Raw genomic sequence first — 17,866 nt, 5'->3', positions numbered from 1 at the left:
ATAATGAGTATATAAGTAGACAGGCCTTAAACTCTAATGACACATTTTAAAATTTTGTGGACCTAGACCCAAAGCGGACAATATCACAACTGGGCTAGATTGTTACAAGGATTTTAATGAAAAAGTGAGATGAAATAAGTATAAAGAGTCAACTAGTACCGAACCGAACCGACTTTTAGGTTTCTTTTAATAAAACCGTATGTTTTATATATAAATCTATAACTGTAACGATAATTAAGGAAGGTCTTTTATTTTGTGAAAATAAATCGAAAAAAATACCGAACCGTATCGAATAAATTTTCATGTAGAAAATATATTTATATATTAATTTTAAAAATAATAAAACATTTTTTTTGGGCATTAGAATTATAAAAATGGTTAAAAACCAACGAGTAATTAAACTCAAAATCCTAATTCCCAAAACTATTATGCTACTCTTATTGAAACTAAATTATTTTCAGCATATTCACTAGCAAGACACAACGTATTTTATAATGTATTGAATATGTTTCCTTTCGTATGATTTAAATTTATCTTTTTGAATATTTAATCTTTCATATACTTTATTCTTGAATCTCAGCTTGGTTAATATCTTTTCATTCGCGTGATTTATATTTTTTTTTGTCTTTGCTTAGTTTCTTTTATGCTGTTGTAGAATAGTTGATGTATTTAATACTCTCGCCATCTTTCATGTTTTCTTAATTCATCACCTTTTAAACAATAAAAATGTCTATAGAGTTTTGCGAAGTCCTATAAAAGTACGTATGTTATTGCATTGTATTTCTGCTAGTTAATTTTACATGACATTTAAAAAAATATATCGAAAATTAATTGAACCGTACCGATATCAAAGAGAACCTGACATGATTGGGACGGTTTCGAAAAGTCTAATTTTGATTATACATAATAAAATAACTAAAAAATTAGTATGGTATAAATTTTATAAAATAATCGGCCTAACCGAACCATGAACACCCCTGGCCGAAGGGTATGTGCCCTTTTTTAGTGAAAGCCTTTCCGATCCAAAGGAGAACAATATGCAAATTTTAAGAGTAAACATTTATATGTTTACACAAAATTAATAAATATAAGATATATGTCTTTCAAGCAAATTTAATAGTTTACGTGATTGGCTATTTGAACTTTTATCTTATTGGTGAGAGTTTGATTCTCCGCCTTTGATTTCCTTTCCCTCTCCCTCTTCTCTTATGTATAAAAAGAATCTTAAAAAAGACATATATATGTTTATATACATATATATTTATTACTTAACCATGATTAGATAATTAAATTTGTACTTTTAAGTTTTATCACAATGAAAACAAGTATTGATAAAAAGTGACAAGTTAGGAGGTGTAGTAATTATGTGGAGGAAATACAGGAAATACGAGTCTACATTATGTCCTACAAGTGAAAACAAGGAGCCAATTACTTTTTCCGTGGAAGATATTTCTGTCCTCTTCTCTCTTCTCTTTCCCACATCATCATTCTCTAAAAAACATTCTTCTTTCCCCATTAAAGTCTTCATCTGCCATTACCTCGCCGCGTCACAAAACTTGAACTTTAATCCACACATAATCTTGCTTCAGTTCTAGTAGATCAATAGCTGCAACATTTTTGGTTCTTCTTCCAATGTACGCACCCTTTGACCTAAGACAATTTTCTCTACATTACTTAAGACCCGTTACTTGTAACTGAGATGTTTAATTTTATGTTTTTTGTATAGTTTAATATTAAAGACTGATTCTTTTTTTGGTTTCTGTAGAATCAAATATCAGATCTAGAATAAATTGTTGTGTTGAAGTCATCAGTGATGTCGTTTACGGGGACACAACAGAAATGCAAGGCATGTGAAAAGACAGTTTATCCAGTTGAGCTTTTGTCAGCAGATGGGATTAGTTATCACAAATCTTGCTTTAAATGCACCCATTGTAAAGGAACTCTCAAGGTAAAACCTATAATCTTCTTTCTAAGCTTTTATTAAGTATATTTAGTATTGAGTAAGTAGAACGGATGTAAAGGATTGATACAGTGGATGTCAATTTAACATTGAGTTGTAGTTGATTGATTAATACTCCCTCCATTTTATTTTATGTGAATCTGTTTGACTGGTTACAAAATTTAAAAAGAAAAACTTTTGAAACTTGGATCTTAAACAAGTTGTATACATTTATGTGACTAAAAATTATTAAGGTAAATGAGAAATTTAAAGTTAAATTATTTTAAATATATAAAAGTGTCATTATTTTTTTGGACAAACTAAAAAAGAAAGTGTGTCACATAAAACAAAATTGCGGAGTTAAATGATTTTTTCGAGAGCAACATAGATTTCTGGGATTTTCTTAAAATCTATTGAGGCAAAAGCAGCAGGGGTGAAGCCAATAAAGAACTTACGGGTTCATCTGAACCTAGTAAAGGCCTTATATATGTGTTAAAATTTTAGCTAAATAAGTGCAAAAATAGATTTTCAACCTAGTAAATTAGATGCGATGTAAATTAGATGCGATGTGCTAGAATTCTGAATCTTGGATCCCCCTCTGAGAAGCAGAGAATGTGGAGCAAACCCCTAAAGCGAGATTACAATTCTTCATCCTATTTCTCCTGTTGATTTGAGTTGGAAAATTGGCAAAGTGTAAACTTTCAATATCTTGATGTTGGAGCATGCTGCAATAGGAGTTGTAATTTGAGCGTCAACGTTGCTACTAGCTCAATCAACAACAACAATAACAACCCAGTGTAATCCCACGTGTGGGGCCTGAGGAGAGTAGTGTGTACGCAGGCCTTACCCCTAACCCGGGGTAGAGAGGTTGTTTCCAAAAGACTCTCGGTACAAGGAGATGAAAAAAAGGCAATGGAATAACAACAATATGCGTCAGGAAGACAATGCCAGCAACCTAAGAATCATGGAAAAGGCAGTATCGATAATCAAACTAAAGCAAGACACTAACAACTAGCCTAACACCCTCAACGGGGAAAAAAAGCGCTCAACTAGCTACTAGCTCAATCATTTAGAATAATTGCCTTAGTATATGTGGAGTTCCAATGTTATAAGATTATGGTGTTTTGATGCATACTAACTGATGTAATATGTTTATGTGATATTTCTTAGCTGAGCAGTTACTCCTCAATGGAAGGTGTTCTGTATTGCAAGCCCCATTTTGAGCAGCTCTACAAGGAGTCTGGCAACTTCAACAAGAACTTCCAATCGCGTATGTGTTACTTATTTCTTGCTTAATTCTATTATTCAACATTAATGTCCATTTACTTTATCTAATACAAAAATGCGTTTTACTCGTGACAGCTGCGAAGTCAGCTGAGAAGTTAACTCCAGAGCTGGTAAACTTTCTTTACAGCTATTTTTACCTAAGATTAACAAACTGAAAACACAAGAAAATAGTGTATCTTTTAGATCTGTCGCAATGGTATGCGTCTTATTCTCTCTTCTCTTGCTTGCGGTACACAGACAAGATCTCCTAGCAAAGCTTCCAGAATGTTTTCTGGAACACAGGAAAAATGTGCTACCTGCGGTAAAACGGCCTATCCACTTGAGAAGGTACATATATTGAAGTCTCAAATTTCATTCTATTATGATGTCTATGTTGAGGAATGAATTGTACTTATTGTTTGAAATTTGATTGGCTTCGGTCAGCATTACAGACCTTATTAGGGAAAGAGGGGGAAGGAGGGTGGAGAAGTGCTCATAATAATAATAATACTCCCTCCGTTTCAAAAAGATTTGTCATGGTTTGACTTGGAACAAACTTTAATAAAGAAGGAAGACTTTGGGGATATGTGGTCTTAAATAAGTCATAGCATTTGTGTGGCCGTAAAACTGTTGAAACTTGTGGTCTGAAACCTGCCATAGCATTTGTCTGCCTATAAATGCTTCCTATTAAGGAGATATTGAAAGGTGTCGATCTTTTTGAAATGGACTAATAAGGAAATAGTGCTAATGTTTTTGAAACAGAGGAAGTAACTTTTTTGTTTCTGGAGTTAGTCTTGTGCGTCAAAAGGTTTCATCTGTGTCCTCTACAAGCAATGGCCTCAAAATTGATTTCTGCTGTGATATTGTATACCACGGAATACTCTTATAACTTCACTCGTTTTCTAGCTGCACATGAAAGCAGGTTTAGCTGTTAAGTGACTTTGCAGTGTGGAAATATACAAGCCAGGTTTCTATGTTGGGAATATCTTCTCTTTCTGCACAACAATAACAATAAAGTGAAACTAAAGGAGTGGATAATAGCTAAAAGATATTTAGGATAGTTGAACTTGCTCGTGCCTTGAGACATTTTGCATGGTTGAGAATTGTTGTAATGTCTATGTATCCTTTGTTTAAATTAAAGATAGAATATAACAACATAAGCAGTTCAAGTATCATCAGTTTGATATGCGTATTATATCCTTTTAAAAGGGTTTAGAGAAAGTTAACTTAAGCATAGATGAACTGAATTCCCGAAAAGTTCTAGCTTATTTGCTCACAAAATAATCATTAGTAGTTCTTTGAAGATAGTGCCAGAAACTGATGCTATGTCTTTGCACGAAAACTCTTCGTGTTTTCGGACAAAGAGGGGCGGGCGAGATTTTAACAACTTCGAAAAATAAATCGTCATTCTGTTCTTCAGGGGAGGCTCCTGACCTCAACAACAACTTCGAAAAATAAATCGTCATTTTGTTCTTCAGGGATTTTCCCGGGGTGTTTTTGTAGGATTTGTTTTCCTCACATTAAGGTTTGTTGAAATAATTTTGCCTGACCCGTCGTCGGTTCCGGAAGAACCTCGATTTCAAGTCGTTATCGGCGATGTTTGAGCACCTCGGAAGGTTCAAAGCTCGTACGCAGAGTAGATCGAAGCCTTGTGATTGGAGCTGATATGGTCGAAGCTCGTTTTTGCCTATTAAGAGAAGCCTGTTTTAACGGGTTATTTCTGAAGTATATTCAAAGTAGTGGCCTACGATATTGTTTAGCGACTGTCGGGCGTCCCCGAGTCTCGTTAATTTGGCTGTATCAGCTGTTCTAACCGTAGTCATATGTGTTTGGCCGGAGCCATTTTTTGATCCCGAGTAGTTTAGGCGTCACCGATGGTATGCCCTTTCTAGATTCTTACAAATGCGATGTATAGCCTAAACTTCGGGATTTTCATGCATGTTGAGGTTTTACAGTTTTATCATGCATGTTGAGGTCTTAACAACAACTTCGAAAAATAAATCGTCATTCTGTTCTTCAGGGGGGCTCCTGACCTCAACAACAACTTCGAAAAATAAATCGTCATTCTGTTCTTCAGGGGGAGCTCCTGACCTCAACAACAACTTCGAAAAATAAATCGTCATTCTGTTCTTCAGGGGGCTCCTGACCTCAACAACAACTTCGAAAAATAAATCGCCATTTTGTTCTTCAGGGGGGGCTCCTGACCTCAACAACAACTTCGAAAAATAAATCGCCATTCTGTTCTTCAGGGGGGGGGGGTCCTGACCTCAACAACTTCGAAAAATAAATCGACATTCCTTTCTTCAGGTTGAAAAAATATATCGTCATTCTGTTCTTCAGGGGGGCCTCCTGACCTCAACAACAACTTCGAAAAATAAATCGCCATTTCGTTCTTCGGGGGCTCCTGACCTCAACAACAACTTCGAAAAATAAATCGCCATTCCTTTCTTCAGGCGGGCGAGATTTCAACAACAACTTGGAAAAATAAATCGTCATTCTGTTCTTCGGGGGGGGGCTCCTGACCTCAACAACTTCGAAAAATAAATCGCCATTCTGTTCTTCAGGGGGGGCTCCTGACCTCAACAACAACTTCGAAAAATAAATCGTCATTCTGTTCTTCAGGGGGGGCTCCTGACCTCAACAACAACTTCGAAAAATAAATCGTCATTCTGTTCTTCAGGGGGGCTCCTGACCTCAACAACAACTTCGAAAAATAAATCGCCATTCTGTTCTTTAGGGGGGCTCCTGACCTCAACAACAACTTTGAAAAATAAATCGTCATTCCGTTCTTCAGGGGGCTCCTGACCTCAACAACAACTTCGAAAAATAAATCGTCATTCCTTTCTTCAGGCGGGCAAGACTTCAACAACATCTTTGAAAAATAAAGCGTCATTCCGTTCTTCAGGCGGGGCTCCTGACCTCAACAACAACTTCGAAAATAAAGCACCATTCCGTTCTTCAGGGGGGACTCCTGACCTCAACAACAACTTCGAAAAATATATCGTCATTTCGTTCTTCAGGGGGGCTCCTGACCTCAACAACCATTTTCCTTCTAACTTGAATTATCTTTCTTCAAAACTATTTTCCTCAAAACTTGTACTGTCTTCTCTGCGGACTGCTGGGGATAACATTTTTTCAAAAATATGTTATCTTACTCCTTCAAAGACTACTTCCCTTAAGACTAATGTTTCATTCTTCTGCAAACCGTTTCCTTTTGCAAAACTGGTCTTCCTCTTTTTTCTCTCTTTTTTTTTTCCTGTTATCATCTTCCTTTGAAGACTACCTCCTTTAAAACTTGTGTTATCTTCCTCCTGCATTGTTTTTTTTTTTTAAACTTGTTTTGCTTTCTCCCGAAGAACTGCTGGGGATACCGCTTTTCACCAAACTTGTGTTAGACTTCCCGAAAATTTTCGAAATGAACGAAAATTTTCTGTCCCAGTTTGACAATCTTTCTTGTGGCGCATCTTCCCGTCGTCAGTAACATTCCTTGTCCCTGCTTCAAATCAAAGAAAATTTGGTCAGTTTAAAATGTGGTGGTTGGTTGCGATACTCCTGCTGGGGATGCTATCAACCATTTTCCCATCTATGCGTTGTCTGACCATCTTGAACTGGGCTGATACCTTCCGACCTTCTTGACGATTTCTTATTCACAAACCTCTTAACCATTTTCCCAGTCTCCTTATTTGACCTCATGTATTTTCATGCCAGCTGATTTCACTTGAAGATCTTGCATGTTCGTTCATTGATTAACCACTCCTTCAATCGTCTGTGTTACCGAAATACCCTTTCCCGGTGCAGACCCAATATCTTCTTTTGCGGTACTGTCTGAACTTGGCATTTCCCCAACCTTTGAGTCTCCTGTGAATTTCCCAATTATGTCAATTGTTTTCCGCGTTGTTCTTTCTTGATTTTCCGCTGGCCTTGGCCTTATAACCCTCGATTTCTGCTGGGGATATCCTTCTTGACACTGATCCATCCTTTTGTCAACCTCATCATAGAATATACCCTCGGTTCAATCCCCCTGGCCCTCTTTTTGTTGTACTGTCCCTGAATTGATATGGACCAATCTTGGGTATTTTGCGCGAACCTCAAAGCACGTTGACTATTACCAGCTCATTGCGCTTGTTCTTTCCTGACTTATACCCCTTTGATGTACTAGTCAGATCTCGTCTTGCATAATTGTTAAGCTGATGGCAAATTTTGAAATCATTTCTCGCTTGTTCTGACCAAGAGACTCAAGAAGAGGAAATGACAAAGGTAAAAGGAACAGAGTAAAAGACAAATGAAAAAATGACTCCTAACGAGAAAAATTAAAAAGTAAAACCTATCAGATGTGGATGCCAACTCCATTGGTCATGACATGCACATGTGGCCTATCCTTCGTTGTTAATCGCCTTTCACAATCTTCGTCTGGTGCTTTCCTGTATGATTCTCAATCTTTATTCGACTTGTAGTGCCCGAAGGGTTTTCACTATCAAGCCTCTCTCATTTTGGTTTTTCTCTCAATTTATAGCCGCCTCAAGGTGTCCGTGAAGGTTTTCACCGATAAGACTCTCATTTTATTACTTTTCTGTCGGGGATCAGAGTGTTATTCTCGACTTCCATTTGCATGACTTGGCATCTTTCGAAGACTGGTCAAAAGGTCTTTCTTTGGACCGTAACGTGGGGTTTTGGATAGGGCTAGAAAGAAAGGGTACTGGCGGCTCAAAACGAATCAATTTGGGTTCAAAATTTACAACCTTCGGAACCAGATTTCTTTACATCAAACACAACTTCTGCCCCAGTTTCTTGCTTGAGGATTTTTTTGATTTTTATTTTTTGTTACACTATAACCAAGCCGTGAAGCGCCTACGTATCCTCTTTGAGGAATCAGGTCAAACGTAGTTCCCAATTTCCTTTTTGTTTTTCTTTCCACTTATTTATTATTCTCTTTTCTTTTCTTTTTCTTTCTCTTTTTTTTTTCTTTTTTTTTTTCTTTTTTCTTTTTTGTTGTTTTGTTGTTTCTGTTGTTTCTGTTGTTTTCTTTTCCTTTTTCTTTTTCTTTTTCTTTATCTTCCATGCTTGTGTTTTCTAGTCTTTGCTACTGATTCCGAATGAGGGGTGTGAAAGAAAACCAATAAGGCTCAAAAGGTTAACGAAGGATAAAGTGTTTAGATAGAAGAATAAAATGTCTTCCTCATTCCAATCTTCAAAACATGCCAAGCACAAACAACAGAATTAAACATTCGCCACATCTTCTGATTGTGCCGGACTTGATAACCATATCCATACATTTGCCTTTTCATTTGTCATTTTTAAAGCACCGTTGGGCAATACTCTTACTTTCGTTATCATGAACGGCCCTCTTGGCAATATGGCTAATTTGCTTTTATGGTTTTCTTTATGTTTTACTTGCCCCAGTTTCACGTGGCTCGGGCTTCAAATGATCTGAAGCTGTTCCTATTTCCCTTAAGTGTCCGGATCATCTCCCAATGGCTTTATAATTAACTCTTAAGATTAGGCCCAAACTGTGCGCGCATGTCATGTCACTAGAATCGGTATTGAACAAAGACAAAACAAAAGGATAAAAAGAACTAAACAAAGAAGATGACTGGAGGTAACAAAATACCGGAATTTGCATTAGACAAGCGGTGAAACAGTTCGTATAACGAAACAAGCAAAACAATTGGGGTATAACCTTGGAACCAACTTAAAACAATCCTAGACAACACTAAACAAACCACTATGACAAAATGGAAGGATAAGAGGGTTTGACACAAAACAATGTCCGGATTACAACCCTGCAAATAACCCGGTCAACAGAAATGATAACAAAATGAACCATCAAAACTCCTCCCTGGCCAACCAAGAAAGGAGCGTCTTTCCAATTGCCAAGCTCGGCGTCTTAGCCGCTGAATTCGGCATCAACATTACTGGGACCTCCACCAATTTCCATCTCATTGTTCTTAACAAATTGCTTTTGGATTCCCTTTGCGAGCTCGTTCTTAAGAGCAACCTCTAATAGCACTGAAAACTCTACAACGCGCGGACCTTCGAGGATCACAGAAGACTTCTCATATTCCTTTTCAAAACAAGTCATATTCAACATATGCATCTCATTACCAATAGGCGACGGACTTTGGCTAATGTCTGTTGCATCTGGATTTTGCATGACAATGTCACCTGCATCAATAAGCTTCTGAATTGCTTTCTTCAGCTTCCAACACTTCTCTGTGTCATGCCCCGGGGCATCTGAGCAATATGCGCACCTTCGAGAAAAATCAAACTTCTTTGACAGAGGGTTTGGCATTTTTATATGAATCGGCTTCAGCATGTCCAATTGCTTCAACTTTTGGAACAAACTGGCATATGATCCTCCAACAGGGGTGAAAGCCTTTTTTTTCTTCAACAACCTCTCATTCTTAAATGCTTGATTGGGCCGGAAACCTGATCCAGAGGGCTTTCGGTAGGCTTGTGAGGGTGGATACGCATTTTGTGGAGCTGGGTACTTGGAAAGTGAAGCATGTTTTTGGGAGTCCCGTGGAGAGAAGTAGCGTTGGGGAGGGGAGTAATGTTGGGGAGGGGAGTAGCGTTGGGAAAATATAGTTGGACGACGAGTGATGGAGCTACTCGGGTGGCTGGGAAAGCTATCATAAGTGGGTAGATATGGAGAGTATGGAAGATCATCCGTTATTGTGTTAGGTGCTTGGGTAAGGACAGAGTTCGGGAAGCTAGGCGGTGGCGGGGGTGGTGCTTTCCCAGTCATCCATGCCCGATACATGTCTGCCACATGCTGTCTCAACATTCTTACCTCTTCTACCAACCCGTAGTCCTGTTCAACCAACTGCTTTCGGGCATCGGTACCAACCTGCTTAGTTCTGTTGCTCTCTGCCATTGTCTTTTGCCTTTGTGTTGCAGGGCAGCGTTGATATTGAAAGAGGACAAAATGGAAGCAACCTGTTAGGGTTTCCAATAGATAAGAAAACACATATTGAGGATGCAATGCAACTAGGCAATTAACCCTTTCTATCATGCATTTGCTTCGGTTATGTGCGTCATTCCGGCTTCTTCTAATTGTGCTCCCTTTTTTCTTTTCTTTTTTTTCTTTTTTTTTTATTTCTCTTTTTAATGGTGGTCGAATCTTATGTGGATTGCCTACGTATCATGTCCCCGCATAAATCAGACCGGGCGTAGTTCCGCCACATAAAAGGTAAACAACAATAAAACATTTTTGGAATCACTTAAAAACGAACAACAGACTCGAAATTAAAACGGCCCACACACTTTAATCAAAAGAAATACAAACTCAAGAAAAATAAAATGGCAGATTCCTTCCTCTATATGCCGATTTTAACCAAACGGCTGTTTTTGCAAACGTGGCCCCTTCCCAATTTCACATGAATTTTGAGGCCGGGAATATTATTTTATGACACTTCACAAACTTGTTCGTTCTTTTACGAAAATAGCCTTTTGACAACTGAAAGCTACTCTAAGGCTATCTCGGCAAGAACGGTTTAAGACACCGCCGAAGCTGGCTCGGCTTGAAAAATCTAAACGGTATTCTTGACCACTGACACTTTTTCTTATTATTTTTCAAATTAAAATAAAAGACCGGGTTTTGCCAACGCGGCCTTTCAGCACCTCGGGGACGAAGATTTTAAAGCTGCTTTAGCTAACCGACCAAAATCCTAAAAACATGACCAAAGGTGGCCGTTTATGCAAAGTCAGCCTCCCGGCGTCCTTTTTGGGAATATTCGGCTATTTCTGACAAAAACAGCATCACCCAACTCTATGACGAAATTTTTTTGATATTTTTTGGCTATTTTTGCAAAAGGGGAGATTGGACCCGATGAGGGCTGCCTACGTATCTCACATCCTGTGAGAATCAAACCGGCGTAGTTCGGGCCGATCAGGAATAAAGGACATAAACTAACTTTTTTTTTTCCGAATAAAATACTTACAAAGAAGAAAGAAAATATTTTTGGAATTTTGAAAGAAAAACTTTTAAAGAAGAAAGAAAATATTTTTTGGAATTTTATTTTAAATTTATGAAAGAAATGCTTCTAAAAAATATTTTCGAATTTTGAATTTTCTTTTCAATTTTCGAAAGAAGAATGAAAATATTTTTTGTCTTTTTTCTTGATTGTGAGAAGCAACTAAAAGAAAATATTTTTTTGTATTTTAAAAAGTTGGGGTCGCAAAGAAAAACTTTTCTAAAGAAGGAAGTAAAAGAATTTTTTTTTTTATTTTCTGAAAATTGGGGGCCGGAACTGATGAGGTTTGCCTACGTATCTCACATCCGGTGAGAATCAGACCCGCGTAGTTCGCTAACATAAACTAAACTTGTAAAAAAGACTCATTTCTTTTGTTTTTCAATAAATCAAACTAAAAAAGACAAAAAAAATTTTCATTTTTTCAAAGTTTTGGCAGAGTTTTGACACTACTTGGACATTGGTTGTATTTTTTTAAAAATAAGTAGTTATCTCCCTACACTGCTATTTTTTTTTCTTTTTTTTTTTCACAATTTTTCAAAAATTCCTGATTTCAAAAGCCGGTCGGCATGCAGATCTGAAGCAAATAAATATGCAAAACAAACAGGATGCAGCAGGATGGTCTTTTTTCATTTTAGGTTGCTTATCCTAGACGGACCCAACCCCTGTGTTGAGTCCCCTAAGTCAAATGCAACATGATGCAAATAAACGTTCCTACTAGGGATCCGGCATGAAGTCAAGTTATTCTAGGTTCAACCTGGGTATATGTTCTAGACAGTGTACCCGAGCGGACAACTCGAGTTGAGGAAGGAGCTCCTTTCCGGGAACCAAAAGGCCAGCCGGCTTAGAAACTTTCCGAGCCTCTTTTATTTCAGGGTATGACACTAACAGAATAGGGAGTCTCAACCAATAAGCACATCCCCAGAGGTGAGAAGAGAAGGTTTCGGCACAGTTTATATGTACAGTTCAAATAATATCAAAGCGGTAAAAAAGCATCATTTTGCACATTTAGGCCAAAACATGTAATAAGATCAAATAATAAATAAAGCCAAATATAACAATTCATCTAAGCTCGAATTCTGAACCCTGAACCAGAGATTCTGGGTTATTTCCCCAGCAGAGTCGCCAGAGCTGTCACACCTCCTTTTTTACCTACACCCCGCAAAGGGACGTTAAGGGAGTTTTTCCAATTAAAGGACAATCGAAACGGGATTTATTATTTAAGGATCAGAGTCGCCACTTGGGAGATTTATAGTGTCCCAAGTCATCGATTTTAATCTCGAATCGAGAAAAAGAATGACTCTGTATTACAGTCCGCAAACCAGAAATCCGGATAAAGAATTCTGTTAACCCGGGAGAAGGTGTTAGGCATTCCCGAGTTCCGTGGTTCTAGCACGGTCGCTCAACTGTCGTATTTAGCTTAATTATCTGATTTTATACAATTATGAACTTATGTGCAAACTTTAAACTCTTTACCGCTTTTATTATTATTATTATTGTTTTAACAGAGAATTATAACATTGTGAAAAACGTATCTCGAACCACGTCACATCAAGGTACCCGTGGTTATCGACACATTTCGACTCTGTTGAGATTTACATCAAGGTACCCGAAGTCTATACAATTATTAACCAATTATTGAGGGCCCCGCAACTTGTGCGTTTTATTGGGCGAGGCTCATCTCGTTTATTTTTAAAGGATAATCCTAAAGTGCCTATATTTTTTCTATTAAATTTGTCTCTAAAAATGAAAGAGGAAAGGTCCTAATTTATTTGCATGCTTATGAGTTGTTATAGTCGGGTTCCGAACGTAATTTGTTAAATCAGAATGTAAACACAATATGGACAGCCCGTTGGCCAACGTGGGCCCAGGTTCACCGCATGTAGTATTAAACGTGACTTGGGCCGTCTTATTCCAATATTGGGCCTAGTTAATTATTTCTACACATGTTCACAATTTTTGCACTTACAGAGATATAAGATGATAGTATCTAACTAAGCAAGTTACATGCAAGTTTTAGAAAGAGCAATTAATTGGAATGAAATAACTTAAGGGTCTAGTTTTAATCCTAAATTCAAACAATTGATTGTTGGAGCTAGATTGCCATGATATTAAAACAGTCTACTGGCCTGGTTTTATTTAACATGCATTTGAACCTATACTACCTAATAACCAACTAAAACAACTGGACATTATTGATTACATTATTATAACACTGTCCAGTTATACAGAAATGGCAGAATTTTTTTTACAAAACAGTAGTGTATAGAATGTCCTAAGTACAATCAGTAACAAAACTAAATCAAATTAAAACCTCAACTCTTTATTTGTATTCATGCTTCATGTTTTAGCTTACAGTAACCAGCGTATCAGTTGTGTACCTGATATTGGAAGCAAAAGAAGAGGAAGATCAGCAGAAATGCAGTAGCATACAACAACAGCAACACCCAGCAACGAGAAACCAGTGACAGATTTTAAAATCAAGCAAAAAATCCAGCAATAACCAGTGAAGTAGTAGCAAATACCCAAGTAGTAACCTAGGAAAAAAAAAACCACTTGAGACCTCATCAATACCAAATGCAATCACATGCAGCAACAGAAACGACCAGATATAGGTGGTAGTTTTCTGGTTTTCAAACACTCAAAGAAAAGAAGCTTGAAGCTTCAACGATACAGTAGCAAACTGGTACTGATTTTTAACAGTGGAAGAAAGACTTCACTTTTCAGTTTTTTATCTCAACCCTTTCTTTTTACTTTCTTCAGTTACTGAACTTTTAGGTGTTAAAAATTCAGCCTATTCAACTCTCCAAAAAATCTGCTAAACTCTCTTCAAAATCCGTCCTCCAATCCTCTAACTTGTGTCAACCTCTTCTTATTTATAGCCAAACTTGAAGCACTTAAATTAATCCCACCATCTTCTCCCCATCCCCCTTTTGAATCCCACTACTTAATGTTTTGTCCCCCACTATATTAAACAAATATATTAGTTCACACCACCATATGTCTTGTCCCCCACTATATTAAACAATGCATTATTGCCCACTACCATATGTCTTGTCCCCCATTATGCACTAAATAATATATTAATTCTCACCATTATGTCTTGTCCCCCACTACGTATTATTTTAATATTATTAGTGCCCAGTGGACGGAGCACTCAAATTAATCATTTTTTAAGACTCAAAATCCCGAAAATGCTCCCTGAAAATACTGCAATTTACCATTCTACCCCATCAGCTATATCCAATCCTCCTAAGTCAATTAACCAAACTTTAGCAGCCATAACCAATTCATCTAATCAATTTTCAATTAATAATCAAACTCTGCATAACAAACTCGCCAAACAAACTCCTAATCGACAACGTTCATGAATTAACAACAGAGTCAGATTCATATCCGAACAAACTTAACGGAACAAACGAGTAGATTCAAATCACTAAATTCAATCATCAGCTGACCTCAAACTAAATCAAACAACATCATAACAAAGATGAATGATTCAAACTAAATTAAAAACTAAGGACCAACACATAAACACTCGACATTATATCACTTGATGAAAAACCAACGAACTTCAAACAAAAAATGAACACGAATTATCTCTAATACAAACAAAGACCTGGGTTCGAATTCAAACCAACCTATCGGAACACGAACATAATCATAAAAAGAAGAAAAGGAGCGGAAGATGAATTCACTGAACGAAAAATAAAATAAAAGAGAACGGAAACCTACTAGTTTGAAGTCCGGGTTCGAACGGAAACCTCGACACGCCTGAACAAACATCACTGTTTTCGACCCATTTTCGTTTTTGATGCAGTGACGATCGAGTTCACTGGTTTGGGGTCGTTCGCGGATGAAGCTGGACGTTGGGTGGTCGAAGAACTGATGGAGTCGACGGTGGTTGTTCATGGCTGGACGTAGTAGAAGCGATGGTGGTCGCTCATGTGGAGTGGTCGTTGCTGGTTTTTCCGGCGACCGGAGGAAATGACGAAGGAGATGAAGTTGGTTGTTTGGACGAGCTGCTGGTCGACGACGAGCTGCTGGTAGTGAGGGGGAAGGCAGTTGAAGACGAAGCAGCAGCCATGGTGGTCGTGGGGCTGCTCCAGGTTGTCGTGACGATGTTGAAGACGAAGAAGAAGGAACAACAACCATGGTTGCTGGAGAGCTCGTTTTGGACTGGAGGTCGACGTGGTCGTTCATGGTGGTTCGTCCATGGCTGGAGTTGAAGACGAAGAAGGTGAAGCAGAAAGGGTGCTCGACGGAGCAGCCGGTGAAGCTGCACGAAGCAGCAGCTCACGTCGAGGAATGGGGAGGAGCAGGGACGACGGGGAGGGCAGCCATGGATGGCGAGGTCGTTTGGAGCTGGAGTTGGAGAGGTAGGCAGCCATGGAGGTGAGGGGGCAAGGGAGGGTGCTGCGAAGAAGACGATGCAGTAGGGGGGCGGGGGGCTTTTTTAGGGTTTTGGGGTTGGAAAAAATGAAAAAAATGAAAATGGGGGGTTATTTCGTTTGGGTTATGGGGCGGACTGGGTCGGGTCGACCCGGTAGGGGTTATTTGGTTTGGGCCTGGTTGATTTAAATTAAAAGGTGGCCCAATCCGATTTTCTTCTTATTTCCATTGCTTCTTTTTTTCTTTTATTTTTTCTTAAAATTAACTAAATTCTAAAAATCCTAAATTATCCTATAGAACTAAATTCATTTATAAAAGTGCTAATTAACTCTTAATAACAATTTACACACAATTAAATAGCAATTACGATAAAATCACACAATTTGGACATTAAATGCTAAAAATACAACGTACATTATTTTTATGATTTTTTGTTCTTGTAAAACAAACTTAATTGCTCCTAATTGTAGAATTAAATCCTAAATGCAAATGCGACATATTTTTGTATTTTTTATTAATTTAACAAATAAACATGCACGGACAAATACAAATAATTATCCAAAAATGCCACGAAAATTCTCAAAATTGCACACAAAGGAAAATTGTTTTATTTTGAATTTTTTGGAATAATTCTCACATAGGGCAAAAATCATGTGCTTACACTATGCAATTGCTGAGTTTGAGCAAATTGTATCCTCCCTCACTCACCCCCGGCTTAAAAATAGAAAAGAGAAGTATCAACTAGTGCTGAACAATATGTTCTACTTTCTCATTAGACATCCCACTGAATACTAACTCGGAAGTTACTAGTAAGCAGGGGCGGATTTAGGGGGGCGGAACCCGAACCCCTTTCGCCGAAAAATTACACTGTACATTTAAGGTAAAATTCAGTTTTGTGCCTCTATATATTATATTTTGAATACCCTTGACACAACCCAAAAGCATAGCTCAGTGTCAAAGGGGTTCAAAACCTGGTTCAACTCCCACTGTCCACAGTCTCTTTTGATTTTTTAACTTTTTCTTTTTTGAACCCCTTAGCGGAAATTCTGACTCTGCCACTGCTAGTAAGTTGTTTATGCTACCCCATCTTCTCAGTTGCCCCACATATGTAAACTTCCACTTTTGAGTTGTAAGGTAGTAAAGAACTTGATATTTATTAAGGTAAAGTCTGTGTAGTATATAATAATTCCCAAAAAAAAGCCCGAGTCGACTGAACCTTCCATATGCTTCTTTTATCCAGCAGCAGGAAGCTAGTTTGATCTGATTGTGGTTAACTTATGTGTTTGTCTTGATGTCTATATGCGTAACCATCTGTGGACCAGTTATCAAAGTGAAGAGCTTATTTTTTGACTTGTTTAAATCCCCTTTCTCAAGGTAGGGATAAGGTCAGCCTAGACATTATCCTCCCCAGACCCCACTTGTGGTTACATTGGGTTCGTTGTTTTTGTTGTTTAAATCCCAGAGCTTTTAGGCTTAGAGTTCCTTTCATCATTTTAAATTGTTGACAATATTCGCCCTTTCAACCATAGACTGCACTGCTCAACATTTCAGCTTTGGGATTTATATCTAAGTTGATTGAACATTTTTTTTAGGTGACAGTGGAGAACCAGAGTTATCACAAGTCATGTTTCAAGTGTTCTCATGGCGGATGCTCTTTAAATCCTTCGAATTATGCTGCACTAGACGGTATTTTATACTGCAAACCTCACTTTTCACAGCTTTTCAAGGAGAAAGGCAGCTACAATCATTTAATCAAGTGTGCTTCAGTGAAGCGTCCAGCAGCAACTGTTCCAGATTCTTAAACTAATATCTCTGTCAACTATATTTCCACGCGGGCTTGGTCTTATTAACTTTAAAGTTTTCTTCCTCTTTATTTATATCTCCGGGTGGTGCCCCATCTTGGTTTACTGTGTGATCTGATTTCCACGATTGTGACAACTATTATCCTGTCGTTGTTCCTTTAACCTTTGGATGTTAAACGATCCTGCTGTTTTCTCATGGCCTTTGGCAGGAGTAAGTTGTGCAGTTCAGACGAGTGTTGGTACATTGTAGTCCTGTCGTGCTGTTCTTTATCTTTGTTTCGGTTGAGTTGTTGATATGCAATTTCCAGTTATTGACAGTAACATTATACTGGTTAAGCTAGGTAATTAGAGCATATCAATGTGGTTTATGTACCTACATAGACATGTCAAAGGAAAACAATGATGGGTTGAACTTCAAGTTAATTCAATTAGTCACTGCTTTTACTAAAAGATGCTTGTGCGTGAAGTTTTCTGCTTGTATGTGGCTGTGATTTTAC

At 37.8% G+C, this 17,866-nt stretch overlaps 1 protein-coding gene across 1 annotated transcript; it reads left to right on the top strand.

Moving 5' to 3' along the window:
- The first annotated feature begins 1,419 nt into the window (after positions 1-1,419).
- LOC104223076 (LIM domain-containing protein WLIM2b-like) lies at positions 1,420-17,819 on the top strand. The gene is made up of 6 exons (XM_070147131.1): positions 1,420-1,634; positions 1,766-1,948; positions 3,110-3,209; positions 3,302-3,336; positions 3,464-3,553; positions 17,160-17,819. The coding sequence occupies exons 2-6, from the start codon at positions 1,814-1,816 to the stop codon at positions 17,367-17,369; spliced, it is 570 nt and encodes a 189-aa protein (XP_070003232.1). The 5' UTR covers positions 1,420-1,634; positions 1,766-1,813; the 3' UTR covers positions 17,370-17,819.
- Positions 17,820-17,866: the final 47 nt, after the last annotated feature.

Source organism: Nicotiana sylvestris, chromosome 5 (assembly GCF_000393655.2).
Source record: "Nicotiana sylvestris chromosome 5, ASM39365v2, whole genome shotgun sequence".
In the NCBI taxonomy this organism is placed as follows: domain Eukaryota; kingdom Viridiplantae; phylum Streptophyta; class Magnoliopsida; order Solanales; family Solanaceae; genus Nicotiana; species Nicotiana sylvestris.
This window is presented reverse-complemented; position numbering and strand designations above follow the sequence as displayed.

What these genes read in the sequence shown, in the direction of transcription:
- LOC104223076 (XM_070147131.1), top strand. Translation starts at nt 1,814, where the DNA reads ATGTCGTTTACGGGGACACAACAGAAATGCAAGGCATGTGAAAAGACA. An exon ending in ATTGTAAAGGAACTCTCAAG is followed by an intron (nt 1,949 to 3,109) that starts GTAAAACCTATA and finishes GATATTTCTTAG; the next exon opens with CTGAGCAGTTACTCCTCAAT. An exon ending in CGGCCTATCCACTTGAGAAG is followed by an intron (nt 3,554 to 17,159) that starts GTACATATATTG and finishes CATTTTTTTTAG; the next exon opens with GTGACAGTGGAGAACCAGAG.